Source organism: Saccostrea echinata, unplaced genomic scaffold (genome assembly GCF_033153115.1).
Source record: "Saccostrea echinata isolate AGI-Se365-2 ecotype Australia unplaced genomic scaffold, CSIRO_AGI_Sech_v1 ptg000005l, whole genome shotgun sequence".
Taxonomy (NCBI): Eukaryota; Metazoa; Mollusca; class Bivalvia; order Ostreida; family Ostreidae; genus Saccostrea; species Saccostrea echinata.
In genome coordinates this window covers 9,079,834-9,106,202 of record NW_026889754.1, presented here as the reverse complement: position 1 = coordinate 9,106,202, position 26,369 = coordinate 9,079,834, and the positions used below count along the sequence as shown (strand labels likewise).

The 26,369-nt window shown below is 36.3% G+C and overlaps 1 protein-coding gene and 1 pseudogene across 1 annotated transcript; one reads left to right on the top strand and one right to left on the bottom strand.

The window, feature by feature from the left end:
- Positions 1–603: 603 nt before the first annotated feature.
- LOC133179625 (uncharacterized) lies at positions 604–20,410 on the bottom strand (annotated as a pseudogene).
- A 4,370-nt stretch (positions 20,411–24,780) lies between these two features.
- Positions 24,781–25,917, top strand: LOC133179624 (uncharacterized). The gene has a single exon (XM_061314332.1). The coding sequence runs from the start codon at positions 24,781–24,783 to the stop codon at positions 25,915–25,917; it is 1,137 nt and encodes a 378-aa protein (XP_061170316.1).
- The last annotated feature ends 452 nt before the right edge of the window (positions 25,918–26,369 follow it).

Sequence of the window (26,369 nt, the reverse complement as noted above, 5' to 3'; positions counted from 1 at the left end):
TTTTTGACGCTCGAGACTTAAAAAATGATAACATTGATTACACAAGTAAAATTGATGAAATTCAAATTTAAAAAATAACCTTTACAGAAAAGCGTAAAATATATCAATTGAAAGTAGTGTATAAATCAACATTTTTCTGATTTAACTAGGTTATAAACTTTGTTATTTTTTAAATTGAAAGTAGCTTGTAAATCAATATTTCCTCTGTTTTTGAACTAGATTATATGCTTGTTTTTTCCACTTCTCCAAGTTCTTAGTTTTTTTTTATCTGTTTTAAAAAGTTTCTTGATTAAATTCATCAACAAATCGCTGAAAGTGATTTAAACGATTGACCATCAATTTAAAACAAAACAGCAACGATACCAGAAAATCTTTCATATCGGCCATATTCAACCTCAGCAATGAACACAGACAAAAAAAAAAACATAAAAAGACCCGAATACTCATTGAGCGTTGTTTCATGTTTTAGCCTACTTCAAAATCAGGAAAACCCAGAACAATTTGGAAGTTCACTAGAGGATATATTATTACTTCATTTATGAAGTAATTAACTCCATCCTTATTTACCGGGTGTGCAATCGTTTTAATCACTTTTCTCTGGTTTCATGAGTCAGATAAGACCTTTAGACCTGTAGAATTTTGCTGTGAAGAGATCACTGAGGATGCCTCAATAATATTTCCATTTCCAATGCCATATGCATGTTGTGTGATCAACTTACAAGCCTCTACTTCTAGATCTGTAATGAAGCGTGCATCTCTCCATTTGTGATTGAATATCTGCTGATGGCTGTAATCCACGGCAACAACTGCTACTTGGCATCCTGTAACTCCTCCTCCACTATTTAAGGCCATCTTCATGTCAGGTGGGAACTTGATGTCATTTCCATCTGCAACATGCATTCTCATTTTCTTCATAAGATGGGCAATTTTGGCATCACAGTAGGATTTTCCTGATTGCGCCTCACTGAAGTTGTATCTCTTAATCTGAATTTATGCAAAGAAAAAAAAAATCATTATAATCATAATGCAAAGGAATTGATATGGCTAGAAAAATGTGACACCAAAATAATTTTTTCTTTCTATATATGTACATGTATCTGAAGTACATATGTTTTCATTTTACTGAAATGCACATTCAAATTGAAAGTTGTTCTAAAATAAGTTTATTCTCTGACTGATATAGTGATTAAATTTTCGTTCATAACAATGATAATAAGAAGAATTTAATTTTTTTTTTATATGGGGTCTTAATGAAGAAAAATGAAGGTCATAATTATTTGTGTAAAGTAAGTATATAGCTAGTATATAACTATTTAGGTTATAACTCAAATTTTGATACATGTATTATGTCAGGATGTTTTCTAAATGAATCTTGCTTGGGATGGAAGTGTCATTGCTTCGCTTTAATTTAAATTATGATGAAGATTGGAATATACATTTTCTTGTGATCTCTGTTTTGCAAAACACATCGTCGCTGACTAAGGTTTCTAAAAAGTTTTTGTGAAGCTCTTTTGAATATCTTCCACAATGGGTAAGTGCGTTTTTACAATTCTTAAAGTACCAGGATCAAAATAAAGCCGAATACCATTTTGTTCAAGCCAATCTCTTCCAAAAATAAATGAACAATTTATGTTTTGAATGAATGAGGGCCATACTTCCGGTCCAAACGCTCTTATTGTACTTTTCCTTTTCAAATAACAACCTGTAATTAAATATATGGAGATAACGAACAGTATTCAAGCTCAAAAGTCCATTAAACAATACGAAATAGGAGCAGAGAAAAAACGGACCTCCAAACATCAGAGGTGGAATCAGGTGTCATGGAGGAGTGAGCATCCCCTTCCGACCGGTCACACCCGCCATGTGCTCCTTGTCATGATCAGGAAATAACGGAAAATCCGTCGACAATCAGTGTGTAAATAATGGCCTAACAATTAGTATGAAAAACGTCAGTAAGCATTTGACTCAATGATAAATTGTATTTGCTGACAAGGTCATTGTATCGACCATAGAACTTACGAAATAATGACTTTAAACGAGACAGCTGATATTCTTGTTTCATCAACTTATTTATCAATAATTTACCTCGTTTTAGAAATTCTACATACGTAGAGCATGCTCTTGCGTATCGAATCAACTGGGAGATGTATACCCCGTATGCTGGTGATGAAGGTATATTGCTGCATAAGTAAGGGAAGTTGATGATTGAAAAGTTAAAGTCATCACGTTTATCATAAAGCTTGGTTGTTAGATTACCATTAAAGTCTTTTTCAAGTAAAATATCCAAATATGAAACAGATTTGTCAGACTCTGTGATATCTTTTATCTCAAGTTCACCAGGATATATCGTATCGACATAAGAATGGAAATAGCCATTATTAATTGACAATACGTCGTCGATATATCTAAATGTCGAGTTGAAGGCCACAGCAAGTGTTTTCTTCTTTTCACGTACAAGATTTTGGACAAATTCTGCTTCATATGAATACAAAAAAGGTCTGCTAATAACGGGGCGCAATTGGTACCCATGGGAATTCCAATAGATTGTTGGAAGACCTGGTCTCCAAAAACCACATTGAAATTGTCAATCAGAAACTCAAGCATCTTTTAATGTCAACTTCAGAGTACTTGTGTGTACAATCAGAATGTTTTTTAACAAAATAATTTTGCAAATGACCAATGACGAGGTAAGTATATTTACGAGTTCCAGTTTTATTGAAAAAGCATCTGTCAATGATATCTAAAAGCCTGGACTTTAATTTATCGTGGGGAATGGTTGTGTATAAAGTTGAAAAGTCGTAAGTTTTTAAGCTGTTGATTTTGGTAAAATCTTGTGATTTCAAATTTTCCAAAAGTTCCTTTGAATTTTTAAGTATCCACATCTGATTCACACCATTTCTCGAATATATTGCTGCACAATACTCTTGAAGTTTCTCCTTCACCACTGTTAATATCTTAGTGAGGAGTAAAGATAGAGGCTTGGTTGAACATTTACTGGAACCCGCTATGTATCTTTGTTTGTAAGGATTTTTATGAAGTTTCGGAATCCAATATAAATATGGTAATTCAAATTCATTTTGGTTGTTTGGAATATTATTAAATATATTATTAAATATTATTAATAAAGAAATAAAAATAGCATGTTCTAAAGGTAATGCATAACAGGCAAATTTTTTTCTTTTGTTGTACATTAATATTTTATTCTTAAACACAACTCTCTTCATGTATTATGTTCGAAAAATTCACCAAAGGATGTTTTACCCTCATACTTTGAAATACAGTGTTTAAAAATTCTCAGTAAGAAGATGGTAATATTAGACAATCGAAATTAGAAATTGCATTGATTGAAAATTATTATTTGAAATAATATGTCTGTAATGCTGTGTATCAAGGCAACATAAATTGTCATATCTTTAACACGAAGGAATCATAAATTACATTTTATTTTATAAAAGGCGATCAAATCACAGGTAGATTACATAAACAAATGTTAGATATAGGTTTCGAAATTTTCATTATATGGCATATCTTCAATTCTTTTTCTGACAGTTTACTGTAAGTACATGTAAACTTTCATGAAGATACTGATTTTTTTAAAATGATGTGTTTTTTGTAAAAGACACGAGTTAAAGGTGCTTGGACACAGATTTGAAGTTAACATTTTCTCAAATTTTCTGTGTACTTTCATGACTTATATGTTGCTATATCAATTCATATAAAAATATAATAAAAATCTTATTTTATCTCGAAGTTATTAAAACTTCGAATTTCTGGAGGCGTTGGATTGACACATCCTTGCGCTTTCACATATTTTAATTTAATTCCTAATACTTAAGAAAAGTGGCAATTTTGTTGTGTACTAATGAAAAATATTAAAACTATAACCCAGAAAATTCAGAGTAGAAATATTCGAAAGCAAAACCCACTCACAGTATTGTCAGCAGTTCACACCCAGTGAATCGTAAACATTTACAATAGCAGAGCTCGTGCCCTGTTTACAAAAACAGTTTACATTTCACGGATGTGTTCAATTTGTTAAAACCTGTCACATTACAGATCACGGACTGACAATACTGGTGAGTTGGGTTTGCTTTCAGACATTTCTACTCTGAATTTTCTGGATTATAGATGTTTGTTTGTATGTTGTTTAACGTCCCTCTCGAGAATTTTCAATCTTATGGAGACGCCACCACTTGCCGGTGGAGAGCTGCAAATTTTGTCCTATACTCGGCACTTACAGCCATTGAGCAGTGAGGAATCTTTTTCGTGCCAGCACCTACTGCAACACGGGACCTCGGTTTATACGATCTCATCCGAAGGACCGGTCTCCACGTCCCACAGTGGGATTCGAACCCGCGACGTATGGGATCAACTCCTTACTTCGCGACTCTATAGCAGACGCTCTAACCACTGCGCCACGCGGGCGACGGATTACAGATGTAAAATTTTTCATTAATACATAACAAAATCGCTTAATTTCTTAAATATAAAGGATAACGTTAAGATTTGTGTAAGTGCAAAGATGTGTTTATCAATCGCGTCCCGGAATTCGTAGTTCCAATAATTTCCAGATAAAATAAGTTTCCAATTATATTTTCGTGTGAAATGCTATTGCAATATATAAGTCGTGATATCATACAGAAAATTTTAGAAAATATCAAGTTCAAAACTGTGTCTAAGCACCTTTAACACTTGTTTCAAGGGTAACCAGCGGATAAATGACTATGGATCAAAAGTTAATTGAATAACAAATGAATTATTGAGGGAATGGCGTCCGCTGTATCAGAAATTTCCAATTCTTGTTCTTCATCAGTGGTCAATGGCTCTTGTCTTTTTTCCCCCAATAATCTGTAGAAGATTTCTTCATCCGTTTCGTAATTCTCAGTGTCTTAAATTCGAACATATATCAATATCTTTTCATTTTTAATATTTTTTTTATATATCTACTCGTAAGCATTTAGAAACATCAATAATACCGATTACAATTTCAGACTGAGTTAACAAATTCTGGTAATGCAAACTTAAAAGTTCACAAAACCCACTTGTTAACAGTAACATTTAACCCAAACCTATATACGAAAAAATCTTAAGTTAATAGAATAAGAGAATTGTGCAAGAAATTTTATAGTATAATACAAAAACTACTTTCATAATTTTAATGATCAGATAGACTTGTAAATAATAGAATAATAAAACTGAGACAAAAATAACTTATTAAAATGTTTTTCAAAAACCAAGAGAGGTCAATGTGAGACATTACAAGTTGGGGTTAAAAATAGTACAGAATTACCAATAGTTTAACAGTCTGCATGGTGATAGTGATAAATTGGGGACAGATTAGAATTTAATTTTAATATGAATTGTTACTTAATATTAGACTAATTAATTCATTGATCCTGATCATCCTATTTCTCTTGCTTTTGCGCAATAAAGCTTCATCTACCAGTTTATTTTATATTCTATGGATCCTCTAAGTTGTTGTATTGTACTCAGGTGACCGTTAAGGCCCTTGGGCCTCTTGTATTCATATGACGCAGAATTTGTTCAAATTCCTATATGTGATGTGGCCTTCAACACGACGTTCTGTCAATTAACAATGGTTAATTCCACTCTTAAATTGACACGATATACCCTGGTGAGCTTGAAATAAAAGGTACCACAGAGTCTGACACACGTGTTTCATAGTTGGATATTATGCTAGAAAAAGACGTTAATGGTAATCTAACAACAAGGCTTTATGATAAACGTGATGACTTTAACTTTTCAATCGTCAACGTCCCTTACTCATGCAGCAATATACCCTTATCACCACAGGCACCAAACTCGCTTGAATTTTTGACCCCCTAGTATATTATAAAGAGGAGGTTATGAACTCTGCCATTTATTTTTGACACCCCTTCGCTTCAGAAGCTTTTAAATTTAACAAAACGGCAAGAATTCCGCTTTTGCAGTGAATAAAATAAACTCTCTTATTTCATACCAATTTTCACCGCTGGATCCTACGTAGTTCTTGAGATGTACCCCCGTCTGTTATTTCTAAGTAGGTCGTACATATACTGGCAGACCGATTTCTACTTTCGCTTCAAGAGTGAACAAACTTATTGCACGATGTCAACAAGGAGAGTCGTCAAAGAATATGACTTACTCAATCTATGTGTTATTTAATCCATTATAAAGCCGCAAATGCAATTAAATTATTCGTTGTATACTGGCTGTCCGTAACATCCGGCCATTTTGTTTTTCCCGAATACCCAAATGCAAGATGCACACTGATTGGACAATCGTTTGGCGGACTTTTTCGGAAGAACTCCATACTCATCGCTTATTTTCAACGTAAACACCTATGGTGGAAAAGATGCACCTTACTGATGGACAGCAACGTGCGCTTAAAATCGCATTTGAGGGCCACAATTTGTATATTGCAGGCCAAGCAGGTATTTGGAAATCAGTACTTCTTTCGCAAATTTTTGAGAGTCTTCAAAACAAACAAGAGACCCACGGGCCTTATAGGTCACCGGAGTAACATGTATCAACTTTGCCCTGAGCCCTCCCCTATAACCAGAACCTTGACACAGGGCACTTAAAATTCACAATTTTGGAAGAGGCACCCTTACTCATCCTAACTATACTCTTAGTTCATCGGCTTAATACCCAGGAGAAAAGGAGAAGATTTTCAAATAATTATTGCATTTTTTACTATGTAATCAGTAGAGTCCCGCCCTAACACCAGAACCCATGACCCTGGGGCCATGAAATTCACAATTTTGGAAGATGCACCCTTACTCATCATAACTATGCATTCAGTTTGTTTGCGCTGGATAAGAGAAGAAGATTTTTAAAGAAATAATGCATTTTCAGTAAATATTCAACAGAGCCCCCGCCCTAACACCAGAATCCATGACCATGGGGCCATGAATTTCAATTTTAGAAGAGGCACCTTTCCTCATCATAACTATGCATATTTTTTGCTTCCTTAATACCCTGGGGAAGAGGAGAACATTTTTCAAGAATTAATGCATTTTTACTTTATAATAATTAGAGCATAATCCTAACACCAGAACCCCTGACCCTGGGGTCATGAAATTCACAATTTTGGAAGAGGCACTCTTTCTCATCATAACTATGTACTTAGTTCATTGGCGTAATACCCAGGAGCAGAGGAGAAGATTTTTTAAGAATTAATGCATTTTCACTATGTCATGATTAGAGCCTTACCCTAACACCAGAACCCCTGACCCAGGGGCCATGAAATTTTAACAATTTTGGAAGAGGCACCTTTCCTCATCATAACTATGTACTTACTTAGTCTATCAAATATCCAGGAGCAGAGAAGAAGATTTTTAAAGAAATAATGCATTTTCACTATATATTCAACAGAGCCCCGCCCTAACACCAGAACCCCTGACCCTGGGGACATAAATTTCACAATTTTGGTAGACTGCTTCATGTCCAGGAGTAAAGAAGATTTTTAAAGATTGCATTAATTTTGATGGTTTTAGCCCCAACCCCTCAAGCCCCAGGGGAGTAAGGGTAATGAATTTCACAATTGTTATTCCCCTTCACCCATAGATGCTATATGCCTGAAAATGTTCAAATGTTAACGCGCGACAGACGACCGACGACGCACGCCGATAGACGATTAACAGATAGCAATAGGTCACCTGAGTAAACTCATGTGACCTAATAAAGTATTGCACTAACATGCACTACAGGAATAGCTTGCTCTTAAAAGTGTCTGTGTGGATTTCAAAGAGTATGGTTTACATAGTTTGAGAAGTTGGGGAGCAACTGCAGCAGCTAATAACAATATTCCAGACAGACATTTTAAAGCTTACGGCAGATGGCGTTCGGAGAACGCAGAAGACGGATATGTTTTAGATAGCTTAAACAATAAACTTGCTGTTACTTTGAATCTTGGATTATGATGTCTTTAATTTCTTTTGCAGGTTAGTATATTCAAAACCTTTGTTGTCGAACTGGTTGATAGGCGCTCAACACATTCTATATCTGTGTTCTATTGTTTATTCTCTAAGATACTTAGAATAGAAATATTTTATGTTCGGATGAGTGAAACGAAGGAGAACATAAATCAATTTCTGTTAGTTGTATTTGTTTGAAGTATTTTATTACGCGCAAGTACATTGAAGGGTGGTTGTTAGGTCATAGTATATATAGTGTTGGTCAGGCGTGAAGTGGTCATCGACAAACATTTAATCAACCAGTTTCGAACAAGTTTATTTGAATTATTGATAAAATGATGTATAATTACGACATGTTGCATTGTAATTTGTAGATTGAAATTGGACATACTTGGGGTCTACATCCAGTGCATCGCGAATTAAATTCGCGTGTTTATGTACATATATGGCAAATAAACTGGTTGATAGGCGCTCAACACATTCTATATCTGTGTTCTGTTGTCTATTCTCCAAGAGACTTGGAAATATTTTATGTTCGGAAAAGTGAAACGAAGGAGAACATAATCTTGTTTCCGGTCGCCCGACCGGCCCTACATTTGACCTCAGACACTGAATTTTTTTTCCCGTTTTATCGGTTATTTTCCGGAAATATTAAAATCGCCCGACAAAATTTTAAGTTTAAGCAAATGAGTCTCGTAAACGTTTGAAAACAGGACTCGTCAGACCTGTCAAATAAGCACATGATAAACGTTGACCATGTAACATGGCGAGATATGCAAGCGAGCTGACCATGATGTAGTGTTTAATCTAAAGCAAACTAGCATGGCGCTGCCTTTTTTTTCCAGCGCCCTTTTTCATCACCAAAATTAGATAATTATGCCCAACATACCGGTAGGCAAGATTGACAAACTGCTCTGTTTATTCTGTGCATGCTGATATTTAACGCATACAATTTTGGGTGTGAACCCATGCAGGGATCGACATTAACGGTTGTCCGATTGCCCGGGACAAGTAAATTCTCAGTTCGGGCAACTGAAATTGTCAACGTACTTGTCCGATCGGGCAAGTGAATTTTTGTCATACAAATGTACATATTTATTTATTTTAGATTAATTTATAAATAAAATAATAAAATGAACACTTAATTTCCGCCACGAACCTGACTGACAATGTTTTTGCATTCGGAATTCCTTGGTAGCGTTTCTGGATTATACCACACTCTTTAAAAATCCGGTTCATTATTTTCTTTCGTAGTACGTCTAACAAAAGGATCCTACCAAAAATAATTTTTAAAAATATGAATTTTATTAAAAGGAAACGGGGGGTTATTGTTGCATGGCAGTATGTGTTAACAGATTAAATTTACAAGCACAGTGGTATTCATTTATGTACAAATGTAGCATGCATCGATATTTTTTCCAGATTGACAGTATGACAGTAGTGTATTTGGTTACATTTTTCGTATCAGAACGTTTACAGTAATTAATAATTTTCTTTTTGTGTTCTTTCCTTATTTTGGGCAACCAAGTTTGCATTCGGACAAGTCAAAGTTTGAGATCACTTGCCCGAAGGGCAAGTGAATCTGAAAGTTAATGTCGATCCCTGCCATGACAGGAAATCACTTCTCGCTTGAACGCACACAGCCACCTGGCCAAGTAACATGCCTCAGGCTGTTAGGGTACATGAGAAAACATCATTTGAATGCATTGATTATGCAGGAGTTAGCCCAATGTCAAACATTAACTTGCAAAATGTAAATTATTAAATAATTTATATCAGTATCGTATTTTTAGAACCGAAAACAGAAAAAAACGTAGCTGATTAATAAAAATAAAACAAGACTGTTGATTTTACCTGAATAAAGTCAACAGTCAACTTAAATTGTCCCCCCAAAAATGAATGATACATGTAACAACATATGATTCTTGTGTTGTGCCTTTGCCAATTATTGTAATTGTTTTTGCGCCAATAAATATTTGTATTTGTATATGAGGATTATTGGGCTGAGAAACCAAAAAAAGTATGAAAGTTAGTTTCATGCCCTCTACAATTATTTTCCAAGTGAACCCCCTTCCCCTCCCCTAGAAAAGTATTTTAATTTGTTGTTTACCTAATAATTAAACACAAATATTAACGCAATCCAAATAGAAAAAAAAATACCTCCAAACTATAATATTTGTTGAGCATGTGACAGTTAGATTCATACCTATTACATTTCTTTAACATATCCTTACTAATGTCTTTATTTAAACAAAAATCAATGTATTAAAATGCATATTTTTATTTTTTGTTTCAATAATTTGCCCTGTCAATTGGTTAGTAGTGTTGTTATTCCTTTGAAATTGAAATGAAACAAACACCAGATTTATGAATTTCTCTTGTAATTGCATGTACTTTTATATAAAATAAATATTACAGTATTAATTAAATAATAATTAAAGTATGTAAAGTAAATGTTTATAATCTCAAAGACTGGTGACAACTGATTACACTGAACAGTGACCAAGTCAGCGGCTTATATATATATAGCCAGTGAATAATCGAATATGGCGAACAAATTCCTTTTACGAATCGTGTTCAGCTTTAACAAACTTGCACACTGAGAATATATGGCTTTCTTTTTATGACGTGTGCATTCATCAATTTCGAAAATAATTTTTTTTCTAAAATAATTTTTTTCCCTACTTACCTACCCTATTTTTGGGTCAGGGAACTGGAAACAGGGATATATATATATGTTTTTGGCCTATCGGCAAAATTATTGGGGGGGGGGGGGCATCATATATCAACGGATATAACTGCTAATTTTCCCTGTCTATCATATTTTGTTTTCTGGAAAGGATTTCTATATAGAATATAACTTCATAGATCGGGCGTTTGAACACGGTATTTGTTGGTGGTGGTGGGGGGGGGGGGGGTGTATGGAAATGCAAAATTTCATTACCAAAGCTCAAAGGGTTCTCGGTTATTCGGATGAGAACGTATAAACCGAGGTCTCGTGTCGCAGTAGGTGCAGGCACAAAAAAGATCCCTCACTGCTCAATGGCCCTGAGTGCCGAGTATGGGTCAAAATTTGTAGCTCTCTACCGGCAAGTGGTGGCGTCTCCATACTATTGAAAAATTTTCGAGAGGGACGTTAAACAATAAACAAACAAAGGGTTCTCGAGATATCGCGCGGAAACGAAAGTGTTAGAGAGAGATAGAAATACGGACGGACAGACCCAAATTAAAATCCCCACTTCCAGTGAAAGCGGGGGACAAACATCTTTGAAACCAATTTGATTTTCACTAATTAGTGATGCATCATTGATAAAATTTAGCAACATGAAATGAATAATCCTATTAAAAAGTTTGCTTAAGTTTGATGTGATGGAAATACCTCTGTAATTACAAGGATCAAGTTTGCAAGAGTACCAGAGTACTATAGGACATCAATCAATTCAAAAATGTATAATGAAATCAAATGTTCATGTCCACAAGTGAAGCCATGAATGATAAGGTTTTACATTAATTGCAGCTGGGACACTGAAATTTTAGCTTTCACATTTTGATGCAAAATATCTGTTTAAAGTTTGAACGTATTTTTAAAGATTTTGTAACACGTGGACCTTTTTTCACAATTTCAGAAAGGAGATGGTATATTCCATCTCTGTTATATGCAAGTTGTAAAAATTTAAAACCAAGTCCACTCCCTGCAATCCTGTTTGCAATGTGTCTACTGACTTCCTTCTCTTAAATCAAATGCTCTAATGAAGGCAAATTCTTACGCACTTCAGAACTATAAAAGTAGCTTTCAACTGCAAAGGAAAATGTGAAAGAAGAAAAATGCTTTGGATCATCTAAATCCACACCTACAGAGGTAACTAGTTTTTGTAATACTAAAGCATTCTCTAGTGCATCATGAGCCTTATACGTTTCACAAATATAATACTTGTACAAATTTTGTACGGAAAATGATCCCACATTGGGATCAAAAACTTTGAACAGCTGTTTTGTGTCAACAAACCCTGCAACACAGTTACCAATTTCCTGTGTTTTACAACAATTCTGCGGAAAATTTAAAAAATATGGCAGTCAAAGGACTTTAGATTATGTCTTTTGACTGGAATTTCGTGAAAATAAAGTTCCCCGCCATAGCGTGACGCGCTCGTCAAATGTTGTTCAATTGTCATAAACAGTTTAGAGTGCAAAAAAAATCGTGTCAACCTTGATACAAGGATTTTTCCATTCCTTTAATATAATATTTGTTTATACATCCCCTGTGGTGTAGGCATTAATTATGACAAATATTACATCATACATCCTCAACTGGTTGTGTTAGAGCTTGACAAATGCCCATCTGCAGCCCCCACCCCCAAGCTTTCAGATTTGTGAGACATGATGCTCTGAATTAGTTGATATATTCAAACAAGAGGCCCAAGGGCCTTAACGGTCACCTGAGTATGATAAAACAATTTCAAGGATGCATAGAGTATAAAATGAATTGAAAGGTGAAGCTTTGTTGCCCAAAAGCAAGAAAAATAGGGTGATCATGATCAACAAAATAATTGGTCTTAATATTCATTAACAGTTCATAAATTAGGTTCTAATCTGTTCCCCATTTATCACTATCACTATACAGTATATTAACAAATTATCAATGCTTCTGTACTATTTTAATCCTTTGTTGAAATCTCTTACATTACCATCTCTTGGTCTTTGATGAATATTTAATAAGACAAGTTATTTTTGTCTCATTTTTATTTATCTACTACTTACAAGTCTATCTGATCATTAAAACTATGAAAGTACTTTTTGTATTATACAATAAAAGTTTTTGCATAATTCTCTATTTACCTTTCAAGTACATTATTTACAGTGATAAATTATCAAAAGTAAATGGCAAAGGGGAATAACTCCTCTCAGTAAAATACAAACTAATAGAGCCCTGGCGAGGACCAGAACACTTGACCAAATGGTCCAGATGTTCAAAAATCTGGTAAAAATTCCCTTCCTTATAAAAACTTTTACTCTGTTTGCCTCAGATATGCCCAGGTGCGGAGAAGATTTTTAAATAAATAATGCATTTTTACTACAGATTCACTATATTATCAATAGAGCCCCCCACCCCCAAAACACCAGAGCTTCTGACCCTGGGACCATATGTTTGCTCATCATCACTTTGTTTATCTGCTTAACACTAAGGAGCAAACAGGATTATTTAATAGAATTAATGCATTTTCACTAAATTATCAAGAGCCCCACCCTCACACCAGCACATCTGACCCAGGGGTCATGAAATTCGCTACTCTGGAAGAAGCACACTTGCTCATCATAACTATACACTTAGCTTCTTTGCTTTTTTAACCAGAAGAAGAAAAGAATATTTTCAAAGAAATTTTGCTTTTCCACTTTATAATCAATAGAAGCCCCCCCCCCCCCCTCACCAGTACCCTTAAACCTGGGGTCATAAAATTCACAATTTTGGAAGAGGCATCCTTGTGTATCATAACAATGTACTTCAGCCTGTTTAAGCAATACCCAGGGGCAGAGAAGAAGATTTTCAAAGAAATAATTCACCTTCACTATAGGATCTATATAGCCCCGCCCTAGCACCAGAACTCCTGTCCCCGGGGCCATGAATTTCCCAATTTTGGAAGAGGCATCCTTGCTTATCATAACAATGTACTTAGTTTGTTTAAATAATACCCAGGTGCAGAGAAAAAGATTTTTAAAGAATTAAAACATTTTCACTTTATAATCAATAGAGCCCCGCCCTAACACCAGAACCCCTGATCCAGGGGCCACGAATTTCACAATTTTGAAAGAGGCATCCTTGATTATCATAACTATGTATTTAATGTGTTTCAATAATACCCAGGAGTAGAGAAGAAGATTTTCAAAGGATTAATGCATTTTCACTATATAATCAATAGAGCCCCACCCTAACACCAGAACCCCTGACCCAGGGGCCATGAAATTCACAATTTTGAAAGAGGCACTCTTGCTCATCATAACTATGTACTTAGTTACTGAATCTAATACCCAGGAGCAGAGAAGAAGATTTTCAAAGGATTAATGCATTTTCACTATATAATCAATAGAGCCCCGCCCTAACACCAGAACCCCTGCCCCTGGGGCCATGAATTTCACAATTTTGAAAGAGGCACTCTTACTCATTATAACTATATACTTAGTAAGTTTATTTAATACCCAGGAGCAGAGAAGAAGATTTTAAATGAATTAATGCATTTTCACTATATAATCAATAGAGCCCCACCCTAACACCAGAACCCCTGCCCCTGGGGCCATGAATTTCACAATTTTGGTAGAAGTACTCTTACTCATTATAACTATATACTTAGTTAGTTTATTGAATACCCAGGAGCAGAGAAGAAGATTTTAAATGAATTAATGCATTTTCACTATATAATCAATAGAGCCCCACCCTAACACCAGAACCCCTGCCCCTGGGGCCATGAATTTCACAATTTTGGAAGAGTCACTCTTACTCATCATAACTATATACTTAGTTAGTTTATTTAATACCCAGGGGCAGAGAAGAAGATTTTAAAAGAAATAATGCACTTTCACTATATGATCTATATAGCCCCGCCCTAGCACCAGAACCCCTGACCCTGGGGCCATGAATTTCACAATTTTGGTAGAGGACTCAATGCTTATCACAATGATGCCAACAGTTTGACTGCTTGATGTCCAGGAGTAAAGAAGAAGATGTTTAAAGATTGCATTAATTTTGGTGGTTTTAGCCCCACCCCTCAGGGCCCAGGGGGGCAGGGACCATGAAATGCACAATTTTTGTTCCCCTTCACCCATAGATGCTATATGCCAAATTTAGTTGAAATTGGTTGAGCGGTTTCAGAGAAGAAGCTAAAAATGTTCAAATGTTAACGCACATCGCACGACGCACGCCGACGGACATAAACGGATAGCAATAGGTCACCCTGTGACTCAGGTGACCTAAAAATTAAATAAAAATATCATATTAAACAATATCAATTTAATCTTAACAACTTAATCTATATCAAATTAATATTAAAAATAAAAGGCTGGCCATCAAATGACATATGCTAAAAACTGACAAGCAGTATAATTCCCAAAGGATACAGATAAGAGCTGCTTAATCAGAGATCCTCTAAAAGAAATGATTGAGACAGCCAGCCTCCCTACATTGAACGCATTAATTAATCTTTAACTGGAAGCATGTCCATTCATTACTCTCAACGGATGAATGGATCTACACATACTATCTGCTTTGTAGTGCAATAAAAATGCATATTTATGTCAGTCTGAAATTGAATTTGAAAACCAAGATTTTTTTTAAAATTTGTTACAAAGATTTCTAAAAAGAAACAAAAAAATTGTGTAATCTTGATGCAATATTTTTAATAAGGTTCCTGCATTACTCTTAGATTTGTAGGGGCTATCTACCATAATTAAAACATTTTTTTAGATACTTGATTATTTTTAGATTTAATGTCAGACTGACTAGCCAACTATTAAATCTAACAGGGCTGATCCTTTTTGCCCAGTTCCAAAGAGATATGGATAACACCTACTTGATCAGAGATGCTCTACCAGTTAGCTCCTCACACTTAACTCATTAATTTCTCTCTAATTTGACAAGCAATTTTCTGTTATCAAATTCTCCTTGACCAGTGCTTGATAATTACAATTACTTCCTCACCACCATGAAACATTTTCCCATTTAAAATTCTTAATCCAGTAATTTCTGAGGCCTTGTCTGTTATTGGGATCTTTGGTAAAATGTACTGGGAAAATGTGTCCGACCCACATGCAGCAGCAATTTGAGCAGCTTCTGGCTGAAAGGTTAAACATAGGTTATCAGTGAGAGGGTGTCTCCACAAGGTTATAATCACCTATAGATTCACCATTGTCGTATTAAATCAAATACACCATAAAATAGATAAAATCATTTTACAGTTAAATTTATCAGCAATCCATGTTCTTTAAATTGATAATTTTCTAATGTACATGTAGTAGGGTTATCCAGGTACTCGCCTATAAGTCGGATTTTTGGGAGTTAAATTTTTACCATAAGTCTAGGTCCGACTTATACGCAAGTCCTAGTAAATTTGGAATTCTGCTGGAAGAGGAACTATAGCAATATTGTAACAATTCCAACGATAGATGTTTGTAAAGATCGGACTTCATCTAATGCAGGTAATGAAGACTTCATCTAATGCAGGTAATGAAGATCAAATATTACCATATGCACACAAGACAAGTATGATAATGACAAGGATTTTACACAGAGAAGATTACTTAATGAGAACTTTTGTCGAAAAATATGGTTCAAGCTCATAGGATACCACTACCCACAGACACTCTTTGAAGTTTGAGAGCAAGAATGGGCCAAGAGGTGACAAAAAATGCTTCTGACAAGTGATAATGGATGGACAGCTAAACTGATCACTATAAGGTACCTGCTGAGCAGGACCCTAAAGAGACAGCTGATATAAATAAAAATGATTGCGTATGCATTTGTGTGTGAGAATGTTTCATTAGAATACTAACCCAAACCTGTTGATTCAAGGTCAAAGTAAACTTGTGAATAATCACCCAAATTTTCAACTGGCTGGAAGGATGCTTTACTTATAGGTGGTGGTATTTTAGACATCAATACTGGTCATGGCTATTCCAGAGCAATAAGTTGGCCCTTCTCTTATCTCCTTTGCTGTTGTCATTTGCTTTCTAAGTAGCAGAAAAGTATTTAATGTATTAAAAATGCATTCTGTTACAATATACTATAGACTCATTATTTAAAAGTCGATGTCAAAAGGTTGGTTTGGCAGGCATCCGCAATTTTCATTTTAGACAGAAATCTAATGCATTTATGTCATCAAACTGGATATATGATAATTTAAAATGGTAAAGAATTTCATTAAAACCTCTCTGCTTTTAGGTGCAGTCTTCTTTTTGCTTCTTTGGTTATGGACAGGGCTTTCTTTCGTCTCCTTATTCTGTCCTTTAGAACAGCCAACCTCCTTGTATAGGCTCCAGGAGAAACAACAATCGTCTTGTTGACCGAGAATAACAGAGAAGTGTTGTTCAATTCATTGTAAAAATTCTAACATATACCTCAGGAAGAATTAAAAGTAATCAATACTGATTAAAAATGCCTAAACTAAATGCAAATATTGCCAACTTGCATCAGACAGCCTTGACCAATATTTTTGTGCCACACTTGCAGCTACTCTGTTGGTTATGGTTCTGCTAAAGAGACGATTCTTTGGAGCCTTGGATGCTACAGTTTTATTTAAACTTTCGTTTGGTTGTTTAAACCTACAGGGTGTAGAATGGACATTTTATCTGAACATTTTAAACTTGTACTTTATTCATAACCTAATCACTCTAGTAATTAATATTTATTAATAGTGACAGTAAAATAAAATCAAAGTTTGTTAAACGGGGATATACATTGTTTGTGTACCTCAGGCAGTGATTTTATAATTGGAAAAGCGACTTTAACATCATGAACTATAATTATCTTGTTAGAACAAATTGAATCACGCCCATCGACACTAAATAATAAAATTTGAACGGAAATGTTAACTTACTATTATTTATGTTGTTTAACGTCCCTCTCGGGAATTTTTCACTCATATGGAGAGGCCACCACTTGCGGATGGAGAGTTGCAAATTTTGTCCTATACTCGGCACTTACGGCCATTGAGCAGCGAGGGATCTTTTTCGTGCCAGCACCTACTGCGACATGGGACCTCGGTTTATACGGTCTCATCCGAAGGACCGGTCTCCATGTCCCAGAGTGGGATTCGAACCCGCGACGCAAGGATCAACTCCTTATTCCGCGACTCTAGAGCAGACGCTCTAACCACTGCGCCACGCGGGCGACTAAACTTACTATTCAGATTCTTGATAAAGAGTAATAAAATTGGGAACTTTGAAGCAGATAGGTAAAAGAGCCTAGGGCTTGAACTCTTGTGGTGCAGAGATGGGGACTGAGTCCATAAATATTAGTAATGAAGGTATACTTGTATTGGAGGGTGGTGCCATGTTGAGGTTTATAGGTCAACGGACAGACCTACGGACTAAGTGTAGGTGGTATAGCAATGTTAAGTCAGCCAATGAAATGTACTTTTATATCCGGGACCATGAATACCCTCAGAGCATAATATATCCTGTTTTGCCGGAAAACGTTTCTCTCTCTTTTCTTTAACTCTTTTGGAATACCTATTGGACTAATTATTTTGACCCCACCTTAATTATTACTTTTAGAGTTTCAGTTCAGCGCTCTTCTTAAATAGTTAGGACGGATCTTAAAAACTTTTGCTATAACCAGTGTATTGGTCTACTCTTGTAAAATTTCAGAAACAAGCATTAAAAAATCTATACGATCACGGTAGTTTAATAAACTTGTCAAAAAACTTACAAATTTTGTTATTGGCTTACAATTGCGTGCTGCCAAGGTTTGCTAATTTCTATGAATGCTTCTTTAACTTGTTAAAGATGCCTTCCAGGTCTTGCTGCAAGGTTTTATTCTCCAATGGTCGACCAAATGGGAGTGATGTGAATTATTCAGTTGGATCTCTTTTATGGTGACACCAAACTTTATCACATCCTCTGTGGTTATCAAAGGGATGAGAGGACAGTGCTGTCAATCCTTTTACAATTGCACTTGGGCTGCCCTGGTTCTGTGAAACCTTGTAATTGAAACATTCCTGGATGTATTTGATAACTTTTGTAGACAGGATTTTATGCGTTTTCTGAAGATTGTACAGGGAGTTTGCAATGTTCTTTTTCACATGGTTCTTGTCAGACTGTTTCCTAATGTTTGCATCTAATTCACTGTTGATACGAAATATTGCAGTATTATTATCATCCCCTATCACCGCCTCCATCCTTACTCCTTTACTGAGTGTCCTTCCTGCCATCTCTTCAACCGTATCTGGCTCCATGGACTTTGAGCTTCCTGTAATTACAATCTATGATAATCATTTAACACGGAATTTATCTTAACAATTATTTTATCTTCTCCCTCAGACTTTAAACTAGAAGTCTCTGATAAGACTGTAGCTTTACTGGTTTGTACTTATAACAAAGGAAGATAAAAGTAGCACTTGAGCTTGAAACTTTGCAACAGCAATAAATATAATAATAATCCTTGGTTAAGTCTCTTTTTGTGGCAAGATTTATTGCAATCCTCAAAGCTGTAAAAAGGAGTAGCCTTTTAAAAGAATCTTGCAGATATTTCGATTTTAGTAACCATGGCAACACCATTCAATAAAATCTTTAAAAAAATAAAGACAATTATGTATCTTAGTGTAGTATAACTGTGTGCCAAGTTATACCGAAATCAGATCAAAACTGTAAGAATAGTAACATTTTGAAAGTATTTCAAGGAAATTTCTAATTTGAGTAATCATGTCAACATCATTCATCAAACTCAAAAACCGACACTCAAAATTATGTAACTTAGTGTCGTATGTTTGTGTGCTAAGTAATACTGAAATCAAACCAAAACTGTAGGAGATGTAGAGTTTTAAAAGTTTTTCCCAGAAATTTCTATTTTTAATAACCATTGCAACACCGTTCATCAAATCAAACACGATACACAAGATTATGTATCTTAGTGTAGTCTACTTGTGTGCCAAGTTATATCGGAATGAGATGAAAACTGTAGGAGGAGTAGCGTTTTGAAAGTTTGTCACAAACATTTCTATTTTTAGTAACCATGGTAACACCGTTCATTGAAATCAAAAACCGATACACAAAATTATGTATTTTAGTGTAGTCTACTTGTGTGCTAAGGTATATTGAAATCAGACCAAAATTGTAGGAGGAGTAGCGTTTTGCAATTACTTCTCAGAAATCTCTATTTTTAGTAACCATGGCAACACCGTTCATTGAAATCAAAAACCGATACAGAGAATTATGTATCTTAGTGTAGTCTACTTGTGTGCCAAGTTATATTGAAATCGGACTAAAACTGTAGGAGGAGTAGCGTTTTGGAAAATTGTTTACAGACGGACGGACGACGGACAACTTACTATCGCATAAGCTCTTCTGGTCTCTGACCAGTGGAGCTAAAAAAAAGATTTCATAAAGTATTTTACATTGCCTTGATGCTCAGGTATACATGCAAATATCTACAAAAAACTTGTTGAAGTTCCCTAGGTGACATTACCTGTCCAATTTCTTGTGCAATCATGAGGAGCAGGAGAGGGGTTTTTTTTCCTTTCTGCGTTTTCGCAAATCTCGCATGATTTATTGCGAACACTGTAGTCAATGACTTTTCCTGTACAAACACCCATCATTGAGCAATGGCCTAAACATGAATTTTGAGGAAAATCAAATATTCTCAGATTTTGGATATAATAAATAGTTGTAATTCATTAAAACGCTTGACTGGGTATTAATTTTTAAGCTATAAAGCTACTACTATATCATATACAAAAGTATCCAAAATACTGTCTGTGGTGGATTTCATTACACATATTGCGCTCCATAGTTCTCAAATAGAATTATCTCCCTTCATAGTAAGTAAACACGTGGAAGCACCACGCTCGGAAATCTCAGTTTTGGAACTTGTATACCACAACAATGTATGTATTTATAATTTTACTGATATTATAATGTTGTTTAAGTAACATGAATATTATAACAGCAAGTTTTTCTTGTGAAAAATTGCATACAGATGATTTACGGTCGCTGATGTTGTCAACATGTTACTATTCACCCGAGCTGTTTTTGGTTTTATTTTTTTAGGATGTAGCTCTGTAGTTCACATTCTTCTTATCATGTCTTATATTTGTATACCATAATGTCATTTTTGTAAAAGAATTATTCATATTGAACAATTTTCAAGATTTTCTTACTATGGAACGCCGTGTGTGTCAAAACTTTTTTGCATGTATAAATTTAACTTGGTGTTTATATTGATAGAAAACAACCATTTGAATGCGACTTTCTTTATTTTGTAGCTTTTTACCTGATTTATTCAATAAATGTTGAATGAACTGGTTGAGACTTTCTGTGCCCGAGACAGAACAGTAAAAAGATTGTTACCACTACATGGACTAAGAGGTTCACATTTGATCGTCAATCAGATAGGAAACCTCGGTTGCTATAGTTTGATCTTATGTCTTTCACAAGTTCAACGATGGAGAACAAGTTGGATCTTAAAGATTCTAAATTACGGATTCGGACTCTGACTGAAATGGCAGCAGAACAATTTAACGAGCTTCGTGAGGATTATAAGACAAAGTTAGACGCTCAATGGGCAGTTGTTGAAAACCTTATTTCTTCCTTCAGTACTACCATCACAAACTTAGATTACTTGGACACATTTGAAAGTTACCTTTCAAAAGCCAATGCAGAATATTGCTCATCTTCCGCAAACTTTGTGTCACTCCTGACAAAAACTAGAACAAAAGAAAGTATTAAAGAGAATCAAGAGCACTCTTCATTCATGCGGAAATGTAAGGAATCTGTGAACTCTGTGATAGACAAAATTAACGAATCACGCCAAGCAGCACTTGAAAATGTTTCACGTCGTTCAAGAATCTCCAGATCAACACAATCAAAACACACATATACCTCGAATTCATCATCACAACTTGCTCGCATGCGTGTTAAGGCATAGGCAGCAAGAGTCCGGCTGGACTTTGTACATCAAGAAACATCATTACTGAAACAGAAAGCAGCTATCGCTGAACAGGATGAAGTCTCTCGAGCTGCATCCTTGAGGAAACTCTTAAACACTCAACAAGAAGTAGCAGCGACAAAGACAGAAGCAGAAGCACTTGAGAATGAAGATGAGAAACCAATACTGCGAGATTTGGAAAGGTTGGAGGCTTTGAGGCACATTGACCCAATGGAGAGAACCAAACGTTATACAAGTGAACAGTCAGCCATAAATTGTAAGGAGGAAACGAAACCAGCAGCCGAACTGAATGTGTACGCGCCAGCCTTTCTTCCTGGCCAACCATGTATTCCTGAACTACTGTAGAAAATCGACCTTTTCTTCGTAGTCAACCTAATATTCCAGATATTTCAACGAATGGACATGACCAGATAAATTACTTCACTAAGTTTCTCTTGAAGAAAGACTTACTCATCTCTCGTCTTACTCCACAGCCACAAACGTACATATTCTGGAAGGCGCAATTTCAAGAAATAATAAAAGAATTGGAAACAACAAAAACAGAAGAACTAGATCTTCTCACAAAATGGCTAGGACCAACTTCATCAAAATATGCCACAAGTATCAGGTCAGCAAATGTTTCAAATCCGGCGGAAGCCCTTAAGAGAATCTGGGAACGTCTAGACGAACGATATGGTAGTCCTGAACTGCTAGAATCTGTGTTGATGTCCAAATTATCTTCTTTCCCTAAACTCACTAACAGAGACAATGTGAAATTATACGACTTGCTAGACTTACTTTGTGAGATCGAGTCACTAATGTCAAGTTCGAAGTACAGAAGTCTGTTAAACCATTTCAATTCTTCTTCTGGTATAGCGCCCATACTGTGTAAGCTTCCACACAACATTCAGGAGAAATTGACTACTCATGCATACAAGTACAAAAAACAACATGCTGTCGTTTTTCCTCCATTCTCATGTTTTGTTTCATTCATGAAGGATATCAGCAAAATGAGAAACGACCCTGGATTCATGTACACCACTGAGAATGCTACAAATTCTTACATAATGAAAGAAAAGGTTGGTCAGAGAAACAATCAAGTGAAACAATGGATTGCCACGGAGAAAACTGGAGTGACACAGAATTCAGAAAATGTGAAGTCCACTACGGTGTGTCCCCTTCACAAAGCTAGTCATAGTCTGAATGATTGTCGTGGTTTCAGAGACAAGTCACTTAAGGAACGAAAACGTTTTTTGCGGGAGAACAAAATTTTTTTCAAATGCTGTAATTCTAATGAACACAAGTCTAAGGAGTGTACAGCTCAGATTCATTGTATTCGATGTGGAAGCCATTCTCATCCGTCAGCACTTCACATCGGAACACCCACAGTCTCATGGTGGGGAGAAGACTGGTGATAATTCCACAACATCAGCATGCACCCAGATATGTAGAGATGGATTCTCAGGGAAGTCATGTGCAAAAATAGTTTTGGTAAACTTGCACAAAACCAACAATCCAAGTAAATCGCTAAAGGCATACGCAATAATAGACGACCAAAGCAATAGAACACTGGTAAAGTCAGAAGACTTCGATCAGCTCAATATTGAAAGTGAAATGACGGACTATCAGTTAACTTCCTGTGCTGGAGTTACTGACATGCTAGGCAGACAAGCCCGTAATCTCACTGCTTCATCTCTAGATGGATCGTCATCAGTTGACATACCCATTGTCATAGAATGTAACCACATTCCAGATATCCGAAATGAAATACTCACACCAGACGTAGCGAAATCATATACTCACCTTCAAGACATTGCAGATGACATACCTGAAATTGATGAAAACATTCCGTTTCTCATCTTGATTGGCCGTGATAATCCAGAAGCGCACCACGTAGTAGAACAGCGAACAGGTGCCAGAAATTCACCCTTTGCACAGAAACTTACCTTGGGTTGGGTGATAGTAGGCGAATCATGTTTAAACAAGGTTCATCATCCCAAATCTGTTGTAGTGAACAAAACTTACCTGCTACCAAATGGGAGGGCATCCATGTTTCAACCATGTCCTAATGATATACACGTAGAAGTCCACAATAAAGATACTGGACACTATTCTCAAGATTTGGATTCTTCTATTTTCATGAAACAAAAGGTTGACGATACAGTTGGTCTCTCTGTAGACGATAAGAAGTTCATCAGAACCATGGATCAAGATGTTCATCTCAGTGTTGAAGGTAATTGGGAAGCTCCATTGCCATTTAGAGAAAAGCGACAACGACTACCAAACAACAGATTGTAAGCACTCAAGCGAGCACAAAATTTGGATGTCAGTCTGTGGAAAGACCCAACAAAACAAGAGCATTTCATGTCCTTCATGAAAAAGATATTTGACAACAACCATGCAGATATCGCACCTCCTCTTAAGGAAAAAGAAGAGTGTTGGTATCTACCCATATTCGGGGTATACCACCCTAAAAAGCCATCGCAAGTCAGAGCTGTATTTGACTCCTCTGCCAAGTTTCAGAACATTTCACTGAATGACGTACTTCTTTCTGGTCCAGATTTGAACAACAAACTTCTAAGTGTACTCTTGCGTTTCCGGAAAGAACCTGTAGCTGTAACAGCAGACATTGAGTCTATGTTTCACTGTTTTTTAGTTGACGAGAGACACAGGAACTTCCTCCGCTTTTTCTGTTACAAAGATAATGACATAAACAAGCAGTTGATAGAGTTCCGAATGCGAGTTCACGTTTTCGGAAATTCGCCTTCACCAGCTGTTGCTGTGTATTGCCTCCGGAAGGCTGACTGTGCCGAAGAGGATATTTTTGGACCTGATGTGACAGATTTTGTAAGTCGAAACTTTTATGTCGATGACGGGTTGATTTCTCTTCCAACGGCTGATGAAGCGATCGACTTACTTAAACGAACACAAGCTGCTCTTATGGTGGGCGGTAATCTGCGTTTACATAAGGTAGCATCAAACGACAAACATGTTATGGATGCGTTTCCACCTGAGGACAGGGCAAAGGACTTCAGTGAAATTGATTTAAGTGTTGACGAACTTCCTATGTTAAGGAGCTTAGGGTTGAAGTGGGAGCTTTAATCTGACTCATTCACTTATCCTTTATCAGTGGGAGAAAGGCCTTTCAGTAAGCGAGGACTGTTGTCAACCATTAACGGGATATTTGACCCCATTGGATTCGTTGCGCCAGTTGTAGTCTCTGGAAAAGTCTTGATGAGAGATTCGTTAAGAGGTTTGTACAATTGGGATGATCCCTTACCTCCTCATCTATTGGACAGATGGTCTAATTGGAAAGACTCTTTGAAATTCTTTGAAGATGTGCATATTCCAAGAACATACGCGCCCATCTCTCTACATGAGACCTTGTCAACAGAGCTTCATATTTTCTCGGACGCCTCGGAAACAGCCTTAGCCTCAGTGGCCTATTTACGTACAGTTGATGCGTCAAACAACATTCATGTGGGATTTGTTTTGGGAAAGTGTAAACTCGCACCAATGAAAGGACATTCTGTTCCACGCTTGGAACTCTGCGCAGCAGTGATGTCTGTCCAGATATATGATATCATCAGTGATGAACTTGACATGAGCTTCAACTCTGTGCGTTTTTACACCGACAGTCTCGTTGTTCTAGGTTATATACATAACCAAAGCAGGCGATTCTATAAGTATGTAGAAAACCGGATCGAACGAATCAGGAAGTCTACGACACCTGACCAATGGAATTATGTTCCAACCAAGTCTAATCCAGCAGATTCTGGCACGAGAAATGTGACTGCTGAAGACATTATCGACAACAGGTGGAACTTAGGCCCACCTCAACTCAGAGAACCAATTGAAGATAATCTCAATACAGAATATCATCTCTGTGATCCTGAGAATGACACTGAAATTCGCAAGACTAGAGAGGTTGAAACTCTGAAAACAACTAAAAACAACAAGAATGATCAATTTGAGACATTTCATATAAGTCAAAGGCTGGAGAGATTCTCTACTTGGAAAGTATTAGTGAGATCCATAGACCGATTGAGAACACTATCTCGGAAGTATCACTCTTCTAAGGACCTTGCAGTCTCAAACTACTCGCTTTCTTCCGAAGACCTCATCATACGTATGGTCCAGCAGGAGGTTTTGGCGCAGGAGATTATGTGCTTGCAATCGCAAAAGCCATTGCCCAGAAGAAGTAGCCTCATCTCTTTAAATCCAGTTATTGATGAAAACGGTTTGCTACGCGTGGGAGGTAGATTGAAGAGAGGATACTTGTGTATCAACGAGAGACATCCACTTATCATTCCGAAGAATCATCATGCAGCTGTCTTACTAATACGTCATTTTCATGAATTGGTTTGGTAAAGCATCAAGGGAGACATTTCACGGCTGGGACACTGCAGTCAGCAGGGTTTTGGATTATAGGAGCGAAGCGCTTAATATCTTCACTGCTACACAAGTGTGTAAAGTGCCGTCGACTACGTGGAAAATACTAGAGTCAACTGATGTCTGACTTACCAGCAGACCGAATACAACCATGCCCTCCTTTCACTTACATTGGGTTAGATACTTTTGGGCCATGGACAATTTCGACTCGCAAAACTAGAGGTGGAGTGTCGAACAGCAAGCGATGGGCCGTACTTTTCACTTGCTTATACACCAGAGCCATTCATATAGAAGTGATTGAAGAACTTTCATCCTCTTCTTTCATCAACTGCTTGCGAAGATTTATTGCTCTCAGAGGAAATGTAAAAGAAATCCGATCTGATCGTGGATCAAATTTCGTTGGAGCAATTGATGATCTAGACGTCAATGCC